The following is a 19162-nucleotide window of genomic DNA, read 5'->3' as shown; positions in this document are numbered from 1 at the left end:
AAATGAATCGTGTCCTGGCATCAGCAGCAGCTCTACACCTGGCAATTGTCTTTAGTTTCTCCTCCGACATTGTTGTTGATGAAATTGAGATGGGAATACCCGCTGATCCTTACATTTGATTGATCGGTGAGGGAGAAGTGACATTGACGAGCGCGGCAATGTTCCTAAAGCTGAAAACGCTGAACTATTGATTTTGTATGAAAAATAGGTGCTGCAAAAAACGCTGTGAGACTTTTCATAACAATGGAAAGATATGTCATGATCCATATTATGAGACCTAATGAAGTCTGTACATACGAAGTAACAGGATTGAGCCTTGGGGAACACCAGAGTTAGAAGGTTGCTAAGAAAGTAATGACACTTTACATGTAAGAAGACGAACCAATCCAGAGCGGAGTCTGAAGCTCTTATTAATATAATATATTCAAGGAGAGTTTTGTGTTAAATTTAATGTAGAACAGGTAGATTGTATAATTTCTTGGAAATACATGAGAAGATCTACGACCACTGCACACAAGCCAACCAGAATAATAACACAAATGTGACTCAATAAGAAACCCTGAAACTTGTTTTCAATCAGAAATGTTTTTTCTAAGCAAAAAAAAAAAAAATATGCTGAATAAACGACATCCATTCATTAATACTTTATCACAGCACCTGTAGTAAACATCACCATGCAGCAGCACGAGGCCCATAGGTAGCTACAGGTAACTGACTTACTTTTGGCAGAAGAGCTGCCCACAGTTCCTGCAGTGGTGGCGTCGCTCGGTGAGGGAGAAGCGAACGGCGCAGCCGGAGCAGCTGTCAACCACCTCGTCCTTCACCCAGTGATCGGCCGCAGAGCGACCCGGCTGATCGCTGACCGACCAGCTGAAGACTCGACCTCGACCGTCGCCCACCAGGATCTTACTGTGGTCCCTGCAGAGGATGAAAAAAAGGAAACAAGAGTATGTCATAAATTTTGTTTTTGAGTATTTGCCTTCATCAGTTTGGTGTGCAACACTCGGCTTGGCTTCCGTACTTGGAGATGGCGAGGGACGTGATCTCGGCTGGGTGAGCATTGTCCTTGCGATCGAACGCCGTGTGCATGGTGAGTTTGCTCCGGAAGACCAGCTGGCGCTCCCATCTGTAGCCTGTAAACACACAGCGATAAACACCTGAACCAGGCGACAAACACACACCACCACCAGATCAGTGGAGCTTCTTCTTTATTTGATCAGAAAAGAAAGCATGTTCTCTTATGGGGCTTAATTTTCTCCAAACGTTTACAGTGTAAAAACCAGCATCACTGGTTACCTGCTCTGAGCTGGTTGTACGTCCGTGCGTCCATGACGGGGGGCTGGAGAGGCTGTGGCACTGAGCTCTGTCCTGGGTGAACCACATGATGGTGAGGGACCTTAGTCTGACCCTCAGAGTAGTTAACGAACACGAAGCCGTCCTTCTCGTCGATGCTCAGAGTGTCTGACCAGCGGTGAGAGTCGTCAGAGCTGCTGTCCATCGACCACGAGGCTCCAGGTCGGGCTGACGGACCTGAAAGGAGCGTTGATGTCGGGAATGTTAGGATCAGGAATACTTTTATCACTAAAACAGCTAAACAGGGAGAACTCAGTAACCCTGAGCTGTAAATGCTAAAAATGAGATGAGTAGTTTGCTGAGTACCTCTGGGTCTGTGGACGGTGCTGCCCGGCTGGCTGCCTCCACCTGTGGAGGGGTTTCGCGGTGCTTTGGGCTCCTGGCTCAGACTGGGCTCGTCTCCATCCGACTCGCTGCTGTCGTCATCCCCGTTGTGACTCTCGCCTCCCTCTGAAGAATAAAAAGGTTAACTGTTTTACACATTTACCTTGGTTGAACAGTTTATGTTTGGAGACACTTTGATACATTACTGGCACAAAAATCTCTTTTTTCAACGCGAGGACTCACCGATCTTCTCTTCAGGACAGCAGTCAGGCACATCTGGCTCTACTGGCTCTGGAGCAGGGGTTTCTGGGACTTGTAGGAACTCCATTCTCCAAAACTACAAGAAATATGTAAAGAAATGTTTAATTAGGCATTGTTTATTTAAATGATTTCAGAGCAGCGTCACAATGTGAAGAACTCAAGGGAAAGAAATATCAGGTTTAACGTCTCTGACAGATTTTCTCTTTAACTTGGCAGGAGTGGGGAGAACAACAAATGTTCATTCAGTGAACTCTTTAGTGTTGCCTGTCTTATATTCAACTTCTGGAGACTAATTACCCATGCATTAAGAAAATCAAGAGTGCTTCTTTCTACAACAGATACCATCAACAGATTTTAAACACCACTGAAACCTGAGAGATGCATATAAACAGGATAAAGGATAAAGAAACCTCCCGAGGGCTTCTAAAAGGAACCCCCCTAAATTACCAACATATGCAAAGTCTTTATTTTTGCACTAAAGAACTGATTACCCTGACGACGCCGTCTGAGTGTCCGGTGACGATGACGTTCTGCGTGTCCCACTCGTTCATCTCGGACACGCAGCAGCACAGGATCTGCTGGCTCCGCCCAGTGAAGGTGTTGGCGCTGGCGATGGGGCTACCGTTTATGCTCCACACGTGGATGTATGTGCCTGCACAGGACACGATATCCCCCTACACACACACACACACATAAACACACATTATGTTTGTCCTCCTCTATGAAACATGATGTACATTTCCTGTTATATTTCCTGGATGAGGTGTTTTTCGTCCCAGCTCACCGTCAGTTCGTTGATGCACAGAGCCGAGACGGGCGCTCGGTGTCCCCTGAGCTGCGTGACGAAGGAAAGCTTGTTCAGGTCCCAGATGATGCAGGTTCGATCCCGCGAGCCGCTGACAACAATGTGGTACGCTGAAGACGCTGTCAGACACGTCACAGCATCCGTGTGGCCGAGCAACGCCTACAAACAAACAGAACGGACAAAGATGGACGTCAGAACGACTCTGAATACATGAGACTGGAGGCTGTTCTCTCCCAAAGACACTTAAACAGACTTTGTAAGAGCTGAGAAACTTCTCGTGGAGGCTTGGACCTTTCAAGAGGCTTTGTAGAAACAGAACGCGTTGGAGGTTTTCAGTTATAACAAAAAGTACAAAAAAATCAACAAGATAATAAAGATGTAACGTTAAATGTGGTGCATCAATTTTTGCAATGATGCTCCCACTTTTCTTTGTTTGGCTCCCTGGGGAACGTGTGTGTGTGTGTGTGTGTGTGTGTGTGTGTGTGTGTGTGTGTTTACCTGTTTGAGCGTGAGTGACTTGGCCCTCTCCTTGGAGGTTCCTGTCTCCCACACACAGATGGCCGTGCTGGTGCCGCCGGTGATGACCAGCTTTGGGTTTGGACATATGGCGCAGAGGATCTGACTCCACTCTGACAGACACTCGTACACCACCAACGCCTGAAACGAGATTAAAGTTTAACACTGAATATTCTGCTCCATTCTTATTGTTTTTAACTCTGTCTTAATAACCAACATGTCGACTCTGTATTGGTTGATGCAGTAAAAGCTCAGTGCAGTTTTAGTCGTGCACCAGCAGGGGGAAACGTTGTCTGAAAGAGTGTTTGACATTCACATGGCAGCCTCAAGGTTAAATGTGCAGGAAACCTACAGCAGCCTCTGTTTCAATAAAGTTGTAGTGTTGAAAAACTGCCTTAAAATGGAAACACCTTCATGACTATTAAACGTCATTAAAAGGTCATGACACCTGACATTAGACCTCCTTATGGGACAGAATGAAGGTCAACGACAGGATGCTGAAAGAGGGAGGAGTTACAGGTTTAATTGTCTAAAAACTGCGGCTGTTATAAGAACTGTCGCTCACCTTATCAGATTCATAGTTGGCCAGGCGGCAGCTGAGGTCGGCGTAGCCCCAGGCGAAGGTCTTGCTCCAGGTGGGGGGGACCAGGACTTTGTTCTGCTCCACGGCAAGGATCCCCTTATCGGTGCACACGATCTGTCCCACAGGCTCCTTCAGCTCTAAACGAGGGTCAAACACAAAGACGTATGAGTGATTTAAAAAATCAGACTCATCATCTATACATTTATGCTTGTGTGTGTCTGTTTGTACCTTTGACAGGTGCTAGAGAAGGTCTGAGATTGTCCAGGTGATGGAAGAAGATCTTGTCGCTGTTGGAGCTCGGAGGAACGCTCGTGATGTCGCCGTTGGCTTTACTGCGGACGCGTTTAGGAGGATGGGGCTTCTTAAACAGCTGAGACACACAAACGTCAACGGTCAGTGACTTGATGGGAAATTCAGGCTGTAACAGGTTAGTTCGTGCACGAAAGGAACAACAGAGAGTATCCTAACATCAAAGCTCTCATAGCTTAGCTTTCAAAGGCAACGTTTCAACACGACAAGGCTCATTAGCAACATAGCATAAAGAAGCATGTAAGAAAAAAGTTTTGATTTCTGGGCTGATTCCTTATTAAAAAAACTATTTTATGGGCGTGTGGAAAATAAAAAGACCACTAAGAGAGAAGAACAACATGTAAAGGATGCTATCATGTTAGCTCCTGCATGCTAGCAGCTGCTAAAGTTGATAAAAGTATAGCTACTTGTAAAAAAAGTTGTTAGTTATATATATTTAGTAGTGTTGGTGGTATTAGCATTAGGTCTACTTGTACTAACGTTATACTCTTAGCTGTAGCTGTTAAATGTAAGCTATTGTCAGTGTTAGGTTTGCTCATCATTATTCAGTATCCGACCTGTTTGGGGATTTGTCCGAAGTTGTTGATGAAGCCGATGGTGGCCGTCTCCTTCAGCGGGTCGTTGATGTTGTAGATGTCCACCTGACCCTCGTAGAACAGGTGGTGGAAGACGTTGACTGCCTCCACGGCCGGCGGGCCCTGCTGCTTGTAGCCGAAGATCAGGTCGATCCATTCGTGGAGGTGGGCCGATACGTAGTCGCACTCCAACGCCTGCGGACGGACGGACGGGACGGAGTTAAATGGGAACTCACCGACACTCAGACTTAAGTATTTACCAGCGGGTTAATTTCTCACCTCTCTGTGGACTCTGATGAACTCTCGCGGGTCGCCCTTGGCCCAAGGCGGCAGGATGACATCACTCAGCTTTGTGCCGTTCTGCTTCGCTCCTGGTACATCAAACAACAAACAGCAGACACAATGTTAATAACTCAATTAACTCGTACAGTTTAAATTATTGTTCACTATTCCTGACACTGACCCAGGTCAAAGTTGTTGGAGTTGAGCAGGAACTCGGGCAGATAGAAGAACTCCGGGATGAGCTCCTTGACGTCGGCCATGTTGTGTTTGGAGGCAGAGAGCCAGGCTTCCCGCACGCTGTGGAACATCCTGTCAGCCAGGTCGAAGTGACCTCCCTGGAAACAACACACGCAGATGGTTCGACAGGTCAGCTGTAATCTGGGCTTTACGTTACTGTCTAATGTTAAATAAACTCTTTTTAGAGGTGCTAAAAGAATCTTTATCTTTTATTTAATCTTTTTTTCATTTGGTTCTACTTTCTGTCCAAATAGGAGCATCCATTATCTGATGTAAAACTGTTTCCTACTCTGCCTTTAATACGCCTCCCAGGGCTGAACAACATTTCAGAGATTTCTTCACACGTAGGATTATGTAGATGACGAGCAGAACATTTAGTAGGTTATAAAAGTTCATATCCGACCTGAAGTCGGAGGAAAATCTGTGTGAAAGGCTCCATCCGGACAAGATAGGAGGCTACGATCATGGCCGAGGAGTAGTGGGTGCCGTAGTGGTACGCTGGGGTTTCACCTGGCAGAAGAAAATACAACATATACACAATTAATCACAACTTTACCTTTTGTTACCCGCCAAATATCTGTCAGCCTGTTCGCTCACTCGACTTCAGTTTAGTTTGATTTAACAGAAATGAGCTGTAACTTGTACTCTCTTGCCCTATCGTAAGCACAGAGAACATGACAGTTAAAGGGACGGTTTAAGTGTCTACATAACGCCGTCCTTTTAGATGCAGTGTGTTGATTAGTCTCTCACCGTTGGGGTCTTCCCAGTCCTTGTACCTCTTCTTGTACTGCGTCAGTCTGTCGTCAGTCTGCGCGCCCATCGGCTTGGCGAGGTTACGGAACGTCTTGGGGTTGCTCAGATCCAGTTCCTGATTAACGTCACAAACAGAAAACAAACATAAGCCGGATTAAACTGGCGATCTTTCTTCTTCTTGTGGTGAACACTGATAGCTGCCATCGATGTTTAAAACCCTGTAATCACCTCTGAGTCGAAGTCGGCGAGGATCCACGGGAAGACGGGATACTGCATGAGGTCGTTGTAGGAGCGTCCGGCTAACGTGTTCAGGTGCATCAGGTACTGGAAGTTACTGATCTCTCCTCGCTGGAAAACAGACAGTAAACACATCAGTGAGGGAAACAACACGTAACGTCTTTACTCTGTGTTGTTAAAGTGAGCAGAGGTGTCTTACCTCCCATCTCTGAGTCACTGACTTCTCCCCGACCAGCGTGCTGAGGAGGCCAGATCTGACAAACACCAGGACAGAGCGGACGTTTAGATCCAACTGCTCAGTGTGTTTTTGTTTTATAGCATGTATACATATCCTTAAAGCTCCTTTGAGCTTCACTGGTTATGCAACAGACTGAAATTTATTCTGATTACTTTATATGACCTACAAAAGCAAACAGACCATCAGCGACAAGATTGATTATGTCCATGCAGTTATTTTTAATGCCTGTAGCTGCTGGTTGGTGTCAGACGAAGCGATTAACTGCACGCTGCCTTTGTTTACATTTTCCAAGGCAAAAATGTAAAGTGAGTGATACATATGACCGTTAAAGAAAGCAGAGATTTGTTGTTAAAAAGCACCACTTAATGTACAAGACAAATTCAGCTGAGATAAGAGGTACGGCTTTGTCCACAGGGGGCGCCAAAATCAACACAAACCCAAAGTTCCTCACAGAAGCTTTAAGTCACAAAGCAAACACTGCCTGGGATTTAGGATCCATATTCTTGGTCATTATATCAGCCCATATTAAAAAGCATTAAACACAAACATTAAACCAAGCGGAGGAGATCTTACCCTTGTTCGACGCTCGTGTTGGGCCTCTGTCCTGAAACTGACTCTGAGCTGTCAGCCAGCGAAGGCACCACCGCCAAGAACCTGCAGGGAATAATAACAACATTTATAAAGAATGAAAAAGTGATATTGGTAAATAGATATTGGTCACAAAAATCCGCTCTGCATTAGGGTAAAGAAGTTGTATGAGAGGAGGAGTTTTAATAATGCCCCTCTGAATACTGACTCCAGAATCACTCCAGCCTCCCTTTATATATAAAACTGTGCTCTCTCTTAATTGCTTGCATCGCTTGTCAGCGGGTTGAAAAAGAGGACAAAAAAGAAATGCAGCAGCGGTCGGTGTTTACATTTGGAGACAGTACCTTTGGTAAACTTTGTTGCGGACTCCTTTCTGGAAGGCCAACAAGTAGTTCCTCCCGTCTGCTGAGAAAACCTCCACTGCCATTGGCTGAAAGATAACAACAGATACAGGACAGTTAATCACATGGTGAGTTTAAAGCCCAGTACAGATCAATGATGAATGTTGCAGAGAAAATTGCAGCGGTGTGAGCTGGTTAGCTGCAGAGCGTCTGAAGCCGTTGCGTGGAGTTGCTGAACATTTGACTTGTCAAATCTCCAAATGCAGTTTTAGACCTGAATGATGTACCTATTTCACTTCAGCCAATCAGGAAACAGCATAAGTTGGCGTAGGCACCCTGTCTCTGGCGCTGCAGCAGCCAAAGACGGCTCCAGATCCTCTCTTTCCAAACTCTCTGTCCTCGACGTTTATTAATAAGTGTTAAAGCTAACATTGTGAGCACGTCACTGTCATCCACTTCTTTTTATAACGATAACAGAAATCCAGCTAGTTAATTCATGTAACCTCGGCCTAATACTAACACTATAGTATTAACGCAGAAGTAGTGGGGTATGTCAGTGCGTCGTTGCTATGGAGACGGTCAGCTGTGTCTGTGTGCGTTGCGTGGCTTTGATGTGAACGGCCCAGTTTTAGAACGTTTACGATCACATGTCAGGGGATTCTTTTGGCAGTTGCGTCCAGTCTCGTTGTGAATCATTGATCTGAACTGGCCTTTAATCCAGAGGTAAGGAGGTCATTGACTTTTGAATACTATTACTATTCAAATGGCCTCTTAACGTCTACAATGAGATATGTGATGCATTTATTGGTTGATTTAGCAAACACAGCTCTGGAACAAACTAAGAGACCCCTCCAAATGTTCCTTAAACCAGCATCTCTCTCTACATGTCACAGCCGGCCCGATCCACATTTGACCCCATTGAAAACCTCCTGAATGTGATCAAAAGGAAGATGGATGGTCACAAGCCATCGAACAAAGACGAGCTGCTCCGAGAGCGGCCTAACGTCACCCAGCAGCACTGTGACAGACTGGAGGAGAGCATGCAGAGATGCATGAACGCTGTGATTAAAAACCAGGTTGATCTGTGAACTCTTCCTGAGTTAAAACATTCTGTTGTTTAAACATGAACTTGTTTTCTTTGTCAGTCTTAACCAGTTGTCATTTTCTGCAAATCAAAGACCTGAATGAGAATATTTGATTTGGAAGTAGAGAGAAATGTTGTTTACAATAAATCAAAGGCTCATTTTACTCAAACACAAACCTATAAATAAAAGTATATATGTGTATGTATGTGTATTATATGTAATACGTGCACACTGACCTGCAGCAGGTAGCGCCTCTTGTGCACCTCCTTGATGTCTTCGTAGGCGAAGATGCTGCAGGTCCTCTTCAGCAGGCTCTGTCCTTGTCTCGCTCCTCTGGGGATGATCGCCTCGTGCAAACTGGACACAGAAAACGGGCAGGGATACATTTATACTATACTCACAAAGTCTCTTGTCTCTTCTAAAAACTTTGAGATTTTAAAGCGAAATTATGTCAATTTTTAAACCTTAAAATGAATCAAATGTATAGGAAGAAAAATGAGTTGTTGCCGATGTTTTCTGTCTCGACAGGGCGCAGCAGCAAATCTCCATCATGTGATGTTTAGTGATCGCAGAATCACTGGTCTTTTTAGCTTGGATTTCTTCACTTGAATTGCAAACGACTTGCTAACTAAGACATTCATATTGAGAAATTCCTGTCATCACTATTATTTCTTCTTAATGGGCCGATAAGCTGATCATTCCAGCCCTCTAAGACACTCTGTCGTGTTTGTCTGGAGGCTGAGGAGAGGCTGAAACACCTGAGGGGAACAGGATGAAATCACAGAAGCAGCTGTTTCAGCCTCAGAGGAAAAAACAAGTTCCCTAAAAAAGATAAATATGTAATGTCTCTGCTGAGTTTAACGCATGCTCCGACAGCAGCATTACATCACTCTGTCAGCAGAAAGTCCCACTGCAGCGTCCCGACGAATGATGTCATCTTTATCTCACAAAAGGAGGGTACAGTAAGCGTCTCATCCTCCGGCTGCAGCCTCCTAAATGTATTCAGGGTTAATGATGCAGCCTGTGGTTCTCCTGCAGACCTGGATGTGGAGTGACAGAAACAGCCTGGACTTACTTTGGGGGCAGCGTGTCGATGTCTCGGATCTCCCGGGACACGGTCATGGTGTAGCCGTCGATGACGTAGAAGTGCTCCTTTCCGAACAGCAGCAGACCCTCGCTGGTGTCCAGACCCTGCACCCGGGCACAGCGGTACATGTGCTGGATCTGGAACAGAGAATGTAAGAAACAAGTTTAGAGAGAGCAGTTCTCTAATAAACTGTCACATATAATAAAGAAGGAGCCCAAAAGACACATTCGTCCCTCAGCCACATTAAGTTAAGTTTGGATATGCAATTCATGACAAATGTGGCGACTCTTTAAGCTACCATCTTTGGAGCTAAAAGAGACGACTCACTGTGTCTTCTGTTTTATCATAACACAATAATCTTGTAGTTTGTCATTTTATATTAGATTTTTTTATTTTTTAACGCAGCTTTTATGATCTTATGCTGTTGTTTTGAGTGACAGCAAAACAAAAAAGGAGGGATTTTTAATTTTTTTACATCAAATTAATCTTTTTCAATTTCCTCCCAACTTTTGGAAAAACTCACAGCAAAGAATGTAAGTGTATATTAAAGAAAAGGTAGCACGTAGCAAGAAAAACAACTGGGGATGCACCGATGCATCGACTGAACATCGGAATCGGCCGTGTTGACAGAGATCGGCCAATTGGCAAATAAGGTGTCATGCGCTGATGGCAGTAGTTTTTATTATTTAACTGTTTTAATTGTGCAGTAAATTAAACTGTAAAATAAAAGTATTTATGTTTTTTATAAAGATTTTTGTGAGGCTATGTAAGCACTGAAAAATGTTTTTACTATGACCAGGTGACTCTAAAACAGCCTAAAGAGGCAGGTTTATTAATGTCAAAGAACAGCAAAAGCACTGGACAAACAGCACAGCGTAAACTATGAACATTTTCTCTACAACACAATAAAAATAAATTACAGTAATGCTCCGATTACAAAAGGACCCCGATCATAAAATGACCCCCTTTTTAAGACTCATTTTTTCGAAAAAGACTTTTTGAAGACAGAATCTTGTTTTTATAAAGAAAAAAAGTTGAATTACTTTTAAAATAAAGTCATGTTAAAATATATTTTAGGTTAAATTATCACATTTAAATTAAATAAAATGCTTGAAACAGCTGGATGACAGCTCTGGTAACAGGCAGACCTTTGTTCTGTTGTTCAGTAACACACACACACACACACACACACACACACACACACACACACACACACACACACACACACACACACACACACACACACACACACACACTCCCCTGTGAGTCTCTTGGAAGCGGCCGCTTTGAGGACCACGGTACGATTTCTCTGTTAGCATCTGTTAGCTAAGACTGTTAGCATCTTTTTGGGCTCGCTGTCTTCAGACATTACCCTCTGTGACTCCGTATTTCTTGTCTGCTTGACAGGTGTTTAACGACTCTGCTGCACTGATAACCATCATCTTAAAATCAGCATCATAAATCTGCCTCAGTTGTTGGTTAACTTGGCCGACTTTTGAGCCACTTGTGTCTCTCCATCTTTCATCCTCCTGGCTCTGTAGCTGTGAGTGACAGCTGGCCTCAGTCATGATGGGAACACTCGCCTGACAGTTAAGTGGTGCCGTCTACTGTTGTGGACGTAACTTGGCATTTAAAAGTCTAGACTCTGAATAAAAGACGATCCCACTTCTTAAGATGTGTTTCAAGGAAAAACAAACCCGTCTTATATTCGGACTAATACGGTACCTAAAAGTTTACAATGTATGAAAACCTAGAAACACATTTTGGCCTGTAGCGTCCGTGTGCTCTGATCTGACCTTCTCTCCCTCCTCCAGGAGGCGCAGCAGTGACGTGTTGTCGGTCCTCTGCTCCTCCTCGGGGCCTCCTGACTCTAACAGCTGATCCTGAAGCTGCTCCTGACTGTCCTCGTCCGCTCCGTCCGCTGTGGAGCGAGACCTCTTCAGAGGAGCCTTCACCAGGCCTGCAGAGCGGGCGACAGCAACATGTTAGAGAGGGATTTCAAAGTTACATTCAGCAGCCACCGCGAGTCTCCCCTGGTGTCGTCTCTGTACCTTTGACTCTGGCGATGGTGTCTTCTCCGTGCTCGGGCTCGTGCTGTGTGGTCTCTCCCTCTGTGTTGTGCTCCACAGAGTGCTGGTACATGCCGGGGTTTCCAGACAGCAAGCGCATGTAGTACTCCTTACTGTCGTAGCTGATGGCTCGACGGTAACGCAGAGGCTTCTGGAAAAAGAAATGTGGGAAAAGTTGTTGTAGTTTAAAGTGTGTGTCTGTTAAAGACGTAATCTCCTTCAGTTTGGGAAAGTTTGCAAATGTCGTGATTATAACAGTACGAGTGCAGGGTGGTTTACTGGACTACCAATGTGCAGAAGCATGGACATCAGAGCCTTGTCTCACAAAGGTACTTAATCATATTTTGCACAAAATTTGGGCCATTTTTTTGACTAAATGGAAGAAGAATCTGTAATTTACCACTTAGAAAATACCAATAATGTTACCAGTTACATGCAAAAGAGAGAGTCATCCATGTCTTTGATTATCTGTAATTATGCAGCCTCTTCAGTAACGACAACAACTGATGATGTCTTTGGCAGTCCTGCTCTTTGCAGTTTTTTTAGGACATCTTACACTGGATGGAAAACGACTTCAAAGTCAGCAAAGTATAGGAAGAGCGAATAAAAGTTTGCATGCATTCGAAGCTTAATCCAAAAGACAACTGGACTTGGTTAATGTTCTTAAGGTTCTCATGTTATATTAAGTTTAGGGAAATGTCCTTTTTAAGCACAAGTCTTAAACAGGAAGGCCGTCAACTCCACCGCACACGTGTAAGTCCAAGTGCTCCTGCATGGCTGCTAACAAAAGCAGGATACGCCTTCAAACACAGCAACAACAGGATCAACATGTGGCTTTGTGTTAGCTCGTAACAGACAGAACGTCATCAGCAGCTCTCTGATTGATGTGATTCTGCTCTGAAAACATGCAGTCACACCACACGTCAACGAGAGCTCAGTTAGTTCATCCTGCAAACTTCAAGATTGTACCTCTGCACGGTAAAGGACCCCAGCCAGGGCTGAGGGTATCAGGGGCACCAGAGGGGGGGAGGAAGAGTGCTGGAGGAGGTAAAAAGAGGTGGATATTGACCAAACATGTATAATCTTTTTTTTAAGTAACTCTTAAAAGCCAAGAAGAAACTAGAACTAAATTCGACTCCTGAGGTGCACAATTTTGGATCAGGTTGGAGACACTCGCCTCTTAACAACTGCTGTCACTGACACTTTGAGCTGAAGTACTTGAGATTGTCAAACACCCTGCAGAGACGTCCCAGAGCATGTGTACATGATGAGTAACGTTTAGACCAGGGGGACTTGGAGCCAATCTTTCTGGGACGATTTAAGAAGAAACGAGCCAGAAATTTCTCCCAGAAGGTTTCTAGGAGTTCACGAGGCGCTCATGAACGTAGCTGTTAAATCAAATCCTTCCAAGAAAGTGTCAGAAAAACTTTTACTCTTTCCTAGCTTCTTTGTTTGTTGGTAATCAAGCCCGTATTGTATTTTCTATGAGTAACATCACCAGATAAAATGTATACATGAAAAAAGCTGATTTTAATACGGTCCTGAATGGTGATGCCTCTGAGCGCTCTCTCTGTATCTCCCTGACCAAATAAATCACTGCAGAGCGATGAGCGGCACGTGTTGGCAAACAGAGCGGAGGGGATATTTGTGGAGCAAACAAAGCTTCATGTGTCTCCGCTGTGCCAGGAAAAGTGAGCCACCGGCTGCTGGTGTGACTTCCTCACAGGACACCAAACAGCTCGCCCGAGAGCTCTATTTAAGGACGGCTTCTTCGTACAGGTTCGCTGCACTGCGGGGGATTAGTTCAGGACACAATGGAGAAAAATACCTCTAAAAAACTTCTCATTCAAATATTTATAGTCACTTCTATTTTGGGTTGAAATGTTTGGCGTCGAGGCTTAAAAATACTTTGAAAGCACGTGTCTGCCATCGCTTCATTAGCTAGTTTTCATATTTTAAAAACATTATAATTTCTATCGCTATCGCCTGATATTACATTCAACATGTTCCCTGCCTGTGTAGTGTCAGACTGCTGTTATGGCCTTTGGGACTTTTTGCACTGTAAAGGGGAGGAAGGCTCTTAAAGTTCTGCAACAATATCACAGACGAATTCTGGTATTTAGAAAATTAAAAAACGAAAACACAGATTTTAGGGTCCTTTGTTGTGTAAGATGGGATTATTATGTCTCTGTTACGCCTTGTTGGAGCCAAAATGTGGTTTTTATTTTGTCTTTATTTCCTCCTGCTCTGAGAACTTCTGTTACTTGGATCGTTTTGTATTTATTTGCAGTTTGGCAACTGAACAAGAGCGGTTTGTTTCACCTCGCGCACGTTTTACTGCTCTGTAAAAACACACAGTGGGGCGGCTTTACGCCAACGTTCTTTGGTCAAGTGTAAAATGACAAAGGCGGCATAACGGCAGAGCTTCGTTACGGCGCTGAGGCGGAACCGCAGTGTAAAAAGGGCTCATGACTACATAACGTGTTGCTAACAGTAATTAACAAACAGCGGCGTGTGCACTGAGGTGGAGGTGCTCGCTGGCAGCTCTTTGTTGTTCTAACATGGACTGGTGGAGCCGTGAACGTTAGCAGGGCAACATTCACCTTACAGATTGTCTCTCTTTTAATTTGGTTCTACACTATATTCACTTTAATAACAAATGGATGTTGCCTGTGAGCTCTTCATACACTACATCTGTATTTCCAACTGAGCTTCCCACTGTAAGAGTAGTTTTTAAAAGATATCTTAAAACGGGGCGCCAGTTCAGCTCAGCGGTTAAATCGGCAGCCCACGTCCAGGGGCCATAGTTCGCCTCCTGCTCTTGGCCCTTTGCCGCATGATATTCCCCATTTTTTCTTCCCTGTTTCCAACTCTATCCACTGTCCTCCTATCCTAAAAAAAGGCATAAAAGCCAAAATAATATGTAAATGCTGCAGGGGATTATGGGAGCAGATTAGTCCAGATGAAATACCTGAGCGGGGTTGGTGTTGGGCTCCATCTCGGGGATGTATGGGTAGTGGATATAGAACATGTCGTTGCGGACCATCTTCTTCCTCATGCGGCAGGGCCCCTCCGTCATCTCCAGCACAAACTTGTCCAGGTGGGACCCGATGGGCGGCCCCCAGAGGCCCCGTTCGCGCAGCAGCTCGTACTCGATGGACGCCCACTCCTCCGTCACGTACTTCAGGGCGTTCTGCTGCCGCTGGGAGACGGAGGGAGGAGGAGGCGTGAGTCACTTTAGAGAGGGTGCTATAAATTATGCAAGCTGTCACAACTGCGACGCCAGAGTATAAAATATAATCCTGTGCTGTGTTTGTATTTAGTTTACTGTCCGGCAGTAAAACCATGACTGCACTGTTACACAACTGGTGTTTGTTTTGTCCTGCAGCTGCTTCCTCAGTGTAATTGTGCTGTAATATAACATCTCTAATGAAGCGGCTTGAATCCTTTTTGCACCCCCTGTGGTAACATCATTATATGTGCTTCACTCATGTGTGTGTGTGTTTTACCTCTTGATATTCTTTGTACTGCATGGCCACCAGGTCTCGAACAACAGCGATGTGTGTGAACATCCACTGGAAGGTCTCCTGTGGATCACAAAGACATGATTGTAAAGAACAGGGATATCACGTAGGATGCTGTAGCAGCCTCAGTATCAGTGTTTGTGCGTACCTGCGCAGAGAGGCTGTTCTTGTTCAGGCTGTTCTCCTTCTTGTTGCGGCGGACGCCCGTCAGCTTGGAGAGGCCGAAGCCGCTGCTGACCCGGGACAGTTTGGACTGCGTGGCCGGAGCCACCGCCTCACCACGGCTGATGCACTTCTTCTCGTGCACTGAGCAGCAGAGAGGAGAGCGGGGAAAGAAAAGTAACTGTTACAAAGCCGTTGAAACAGGCCTCACTTTCTCTCTTCTCACTCTTGATAACAGAACACAGAATCAACAGCTTCAAGGAGGGAAAAAACAGAAGAGAAAAAAGTCCTTTGAATGCACGAATGCATAAATGGAGGTGCTGCAGCGACCCCAAAAATGTTGACCTGATAAAAACAATCAGCTTATAGAAACAGCTCCAAACACAAACGCCCTAAATAGACTTTATATAGAGTCTTTTTTCAGCGCTGCCACCTCTGATTGGCTCTTTAACCTTCCTTCATTACTTTTACCTCTTTGAACTTTCAAAGAAAACTTCTTTACATCTGTTTACCTGCCAAACTGTCTGGTTCAGCAGACTGAGCCTGAACTTTGGCAGGTGGCTGTTAGAAATTTACCGCTCTGCTTACATAAGCAAGAGTTCAACACTGATGAGACACAGAGAGACCCAGCAGGAGGGAGAGAGAGAGATCAGCATTAATAGGCCCTCTTGGCTGGACTTCACAGTGAAGTTTTTCCTTTGCAAAACAACAAGAGGAGTTCCCACATCGCTTGTGTTGTTATGTAAATGTGGATAAGCCACAAAAACAGTCACTCAGAGGGAAAAGGAATGTCACAAATCCAACACAGGCGTGGGTCAGGAAGTGTTGAGCAAGTCTGTGCAGTTATATTAACAAACATGACACATTATGAGCTACGCTTCCTGTCTTTAGTGTGTGAGATCTCTTTTTCCCCCTCTAATTTAGACAAACATTCAGAGTGTTATTGAGCATAAAGTTCAAGCAGTGAGAGTCAAAGATAGGTTCCAAATTTTCTCCTGATTTGTTCTGAAAAATGCTGTTTTAATGTCAGGACGTTCAGACGATATGTGCCTTGTAAAAGTGCATGACCATGGAGCCAAAGAATCCATCATTCACTCAGGACCTGGGCTAGCCTCCTAAAGGGGCGGGGCACTGACAAGCTGACAACACACAGACACAGAAAACGACTCCATCCATCTCCTTCCTGAATCGTCTCTGGTTACTTCCAGGTTTCTACGCGTGTCTCTCTCTCACCCAGGTGGTTCTGCCAGCTCTTCAGGGCCGGCTCCTCCAGCGCGGGCCGGGCCGTGGCGATGTCCACGTGGCCTCTGTCGTTGCAGGGCAGAGACACTTTGAAGATGTCCTCCAGCATCTGACGCTTGCTGTGCATCAGCTCCGTCCACACGCGGTTCACCGCCTTCAGCAGCAGCTGCCGACCTGCAGAGGGAGGACGATCATCATACTTATTATAAAGTCAGTGTAACGTGCGGCTGTGTGGCTGTTTGGTTATTTATCAGTCTGGACTGAGCTGACCTCTGCACTATATCATCTCTCTGTAGATTATATGTTATTAGAGAGTGAATGTGAACTTTTTCTGTCATAGTTTCAGACATAAACAATCCATCATGTCAAACTGCATTTATTCAGAAAAGCCCATTTAATCTTAATAAGCTTAAAGGAGAAAAACCCTCTGTCAGTCAGAGCTGGTGTTCTCTGTAATCAATAAAAGCAATAATATTTGAAATTGGCACCATAGCTGTGGAGAAAGATGTACAAACAGGTTGTGGTTTTGTCCAGTCTACATTCCTACAACACCCAGCGTGCATTGCGCCCCTCCCTCTGAAAGGAACGGCCCAGCGAGAGACGCTGGAGTGAACCGTTTCACTGCAGGCAACCGCTCAGAGCGGGACAGAATCTGAAATAAGATGAGAATATACCGGTGGATTGTCTAAAAAGTCTTCAGGTCTGCAGTCTACATTTCAAACCTGACGATTTTGAACGAGACATGACATCGGAGGCGGCGTCCTAGATTGAGGAAGTGTAGTTAAGCGAGCTCCCTGGCCTCCGCCAGATGACGTGTTTTACGTAGTCTGGTGGAGGCTTTCCAGGGCCCATTGGAGAAGCAGATAGCGTCCTACATAACAGCATTAGCTCCCCATAATAGCATGATACCACTGAGGTAGAAAATCAGCGAACTGGCCCTTTAAAAGAAATCCTTAAAGAAAAGGAATAAAATCCAAAAGTGACGGTGAAAGAGCTGGCATAGATAGAAGCAAGAACACTGAGTACTGTAGTTTTCTTTTCTCCGGTACTGTAGTTATTTTCTATTTTCAATAATATACAAAAAAACCTTCGAACCAGAAGATACTGTATGAGACAGTAGAGGAAAAACACACACACACACACACACACACACACACACACACACACACACACACACACACACACACACACACACACACACACACACACACACACGTTAACAGTGTCTCACCCTCGCTGACGTCGTGGCTGTGCGTCGCGTCAGCCTCGTTCTCTGTGGGCATCATCACATGCCAGGTTGTCATCCTGGCCTCCGCCTCCAGCCCGAAGCCCTCCACGCTGCTGCACAAACACACACAGAGACTCATCACAACCTGACACGTACAGACCTGAGGGGGGCGTCACAGGGAGAGTGAGACTGTTTGGCCTCTCTGCAGCAGATAGTTCTGCTCTCTGCAGTCGTACAGTGTGTCAGGTAAAACATATTGTGTCCCCAGCAGGGTAGGAAACTCACTCTCTCCCCACCTGCTGTACATTTTGGAAGCGATCCGTTCTTCTGGCAGAACACACACAAGCACACAGATAAAATACAAGCCTCAGTTTCACCCCGATGGTGTTTAAGTGGACATAACACAACCTGAGCTCAGAGGTATAAAACAAGGTGTGAGACCCTGTGTGAACTGGTGCTTCAGCTGCATGGACATTACTCAGACGGGGCCAAAGAAACATTAAAACTACTGAGAAAAATATGCTGCACAAATAGAAAAAATGATCCCTGCTCCACTCAGACTAAGGTGCTAAAATCCTGATAAATGCACGATGTAACGATCTCTTCCTCTATCTCTTGACAAGCCATATGTCCCCTTACCTCCCGCTGTGCAGGCAGATGAAGCAGTGAGCCAGGCAGGCCACAAAGTCCTGGTCGTGGTTCCCCGGGCCGAGCACCAGGTTGCGGTTGACAGTCAGGACCCTCAGGGCGTCCAGCAGGGCCACCTGCTGAGCTACGGTCTTGTGGGGTCGACAGAGCTGGTAGAGCACGGTGCGGTTCAGACAGTGGTAGATGGTGTCGAGAGAGAGACCCTGAGAACGTCTTTTAGACTGGAGAAGCAGAGGGAGGAAACAAACAGGTGTAAGAGTTACCGACTGAACCAAAGAAGGGAGAGAAAAGGTTTGACTTGTTCTTTAGTGGCGCGGCTCTGCATGTGGATAAAGCTGCTGTAGAATTCTTAAGCAGAAAGAAGATTTGTTTGAGCAACCAGGCTGAACTGGGTTAAGAGGTTAGACGGTTGTGAACGTAGCTTTGCTACTATAGTGTTGTGTAAGTCTGAGCAGAGACCTGCTGAAGGAATTCAAGTCCAACATGTTGTAACAACAGATGATGTTAAGGAAACAAACTGCTACTTGTAAGGATGCTTTTAGAGTAAATGCACTAAAAAGACACGAGAGGCTAAATTAAATTAAGATCTGAAGTCTGAAGAAAACAACTTGTCAACTTTTAATACCTCACTTAGTCCAAGAGTTGGATTTAGTTGTTCACAACTGCAGCAGGAGCGTCTCCCCACTGGTACTAAATTGAATGAAATGAAAAGTCC

The 19162-nt window shown here is 45.1% G+C and overlaps 1 protein-coding gene across 1 annotated transcript in view; it reads right to left on the bottom strand.

The window, feature by feature from the left end:
• Positions 1–19162, bottom strand: part of wdfy3 (WD repeat and FYVE domain containing 3) — an 89665-nt gene that overhangs the window by 3853 nt on the left and 66650 nt on the right. The window contains exons 37-66 of the mRNA XM_069683542.1: positions 18439–18668; positions 17803–17912; positions 16563–16745; positions 15316–15473; positions 15153–15230; positions 14615–14845; positions 12637–12681; positions 11626–11794; positions 11371–11534; positions 9563–9711; positions 8724–8844; positions 7406–7491; positions 7047–7127; positions 6435–6489; positions 6227–6346; positions 5996–6113; positions 5649–5755; positions 5190–5343; positions 5006–5097; positions 4709–4921; positions 4071–4212; positions 3825–3979; positions 3242–3400; positions 2723–2902; positions 2430–2612; positions 1921–2014; positions 1660–1803; positions 1297–1530; positions 1022–1133; positions 721–918 (exon numbers count right to left, since the gene is read on the bottom strand). Coding sequence (XP_069539643.1) covers positions 721–918; positions 1022–1133; positions 1297–1530; positions 1660–1803; positions 1921–2014; positions 2430–2612; positions 2723–2902; positions 3242–3400; positions 3825–3979; positions 4071–4212; positions 4709–4921; positions 5006–5097; positions 5190–5343; positions 5649–5755; positions 5996–6113; positions 6227–6346; positions 6435–6489; positions 7047–7127; positions 7406–7491; positions 8724–8844; positions 9563–9711; positions 11371–11534; positions 11626–11794; positions 12637–12681; positions 14615–14845; positions 15153–15230; positions 15316–15473; positions 16563–16745; positions 17803–17912; positions 18439–18668 — 4265 coding nt within the window. The remainder of the gene's footprint in view (positions 1–720; positions 919–1021; positions 1134–1296; positions 1531–1659; positions 1804–1920; positions 2015–2429; positions 2613–2722; positions 2903–3241; positions 3401–3824; positions 3980–4070; positions 4213–4708; positions 4922–5005; positions 5098–5189; positions 5344–5648; positions 5756–5995; positions 6114–6226; positions 6347–6434; positions 6490–7046; positions 7128–7405; positions 7492–8723; positions 8845–9562; positions 9712–11370; positions 11535–11625; positions 11795–12636; positions 12682–14614; positions 14846–15152; positions 15231–15315; positions 15474–16562; positions 16746–17802; positions 17913–18438; positions 18669–19162) is intronic.

Source organism: Semicossyphus pulcher, unplaced genomic scaffold, assembly GCF_022749685.1.
Source record: "Semicossyphus pulcher isolate SPU_LCO1_2020_fin unplaced genomic scaffold, fSemPul1.0.p SCAF_6, whole genome shotgun sequence".
NCBI classification, from domain to species: Eukaryota; Metazoa; Chordata; class Actinopteri; order Labriformes; family Labridae; genus Semicossyphus; species Semicossyphus pulcher.
The sequence above is the reverse complement of the archived record's forward strand: the minus strand, read 5'-3'. Positions and strand labels throughout refer to the sequence as shown.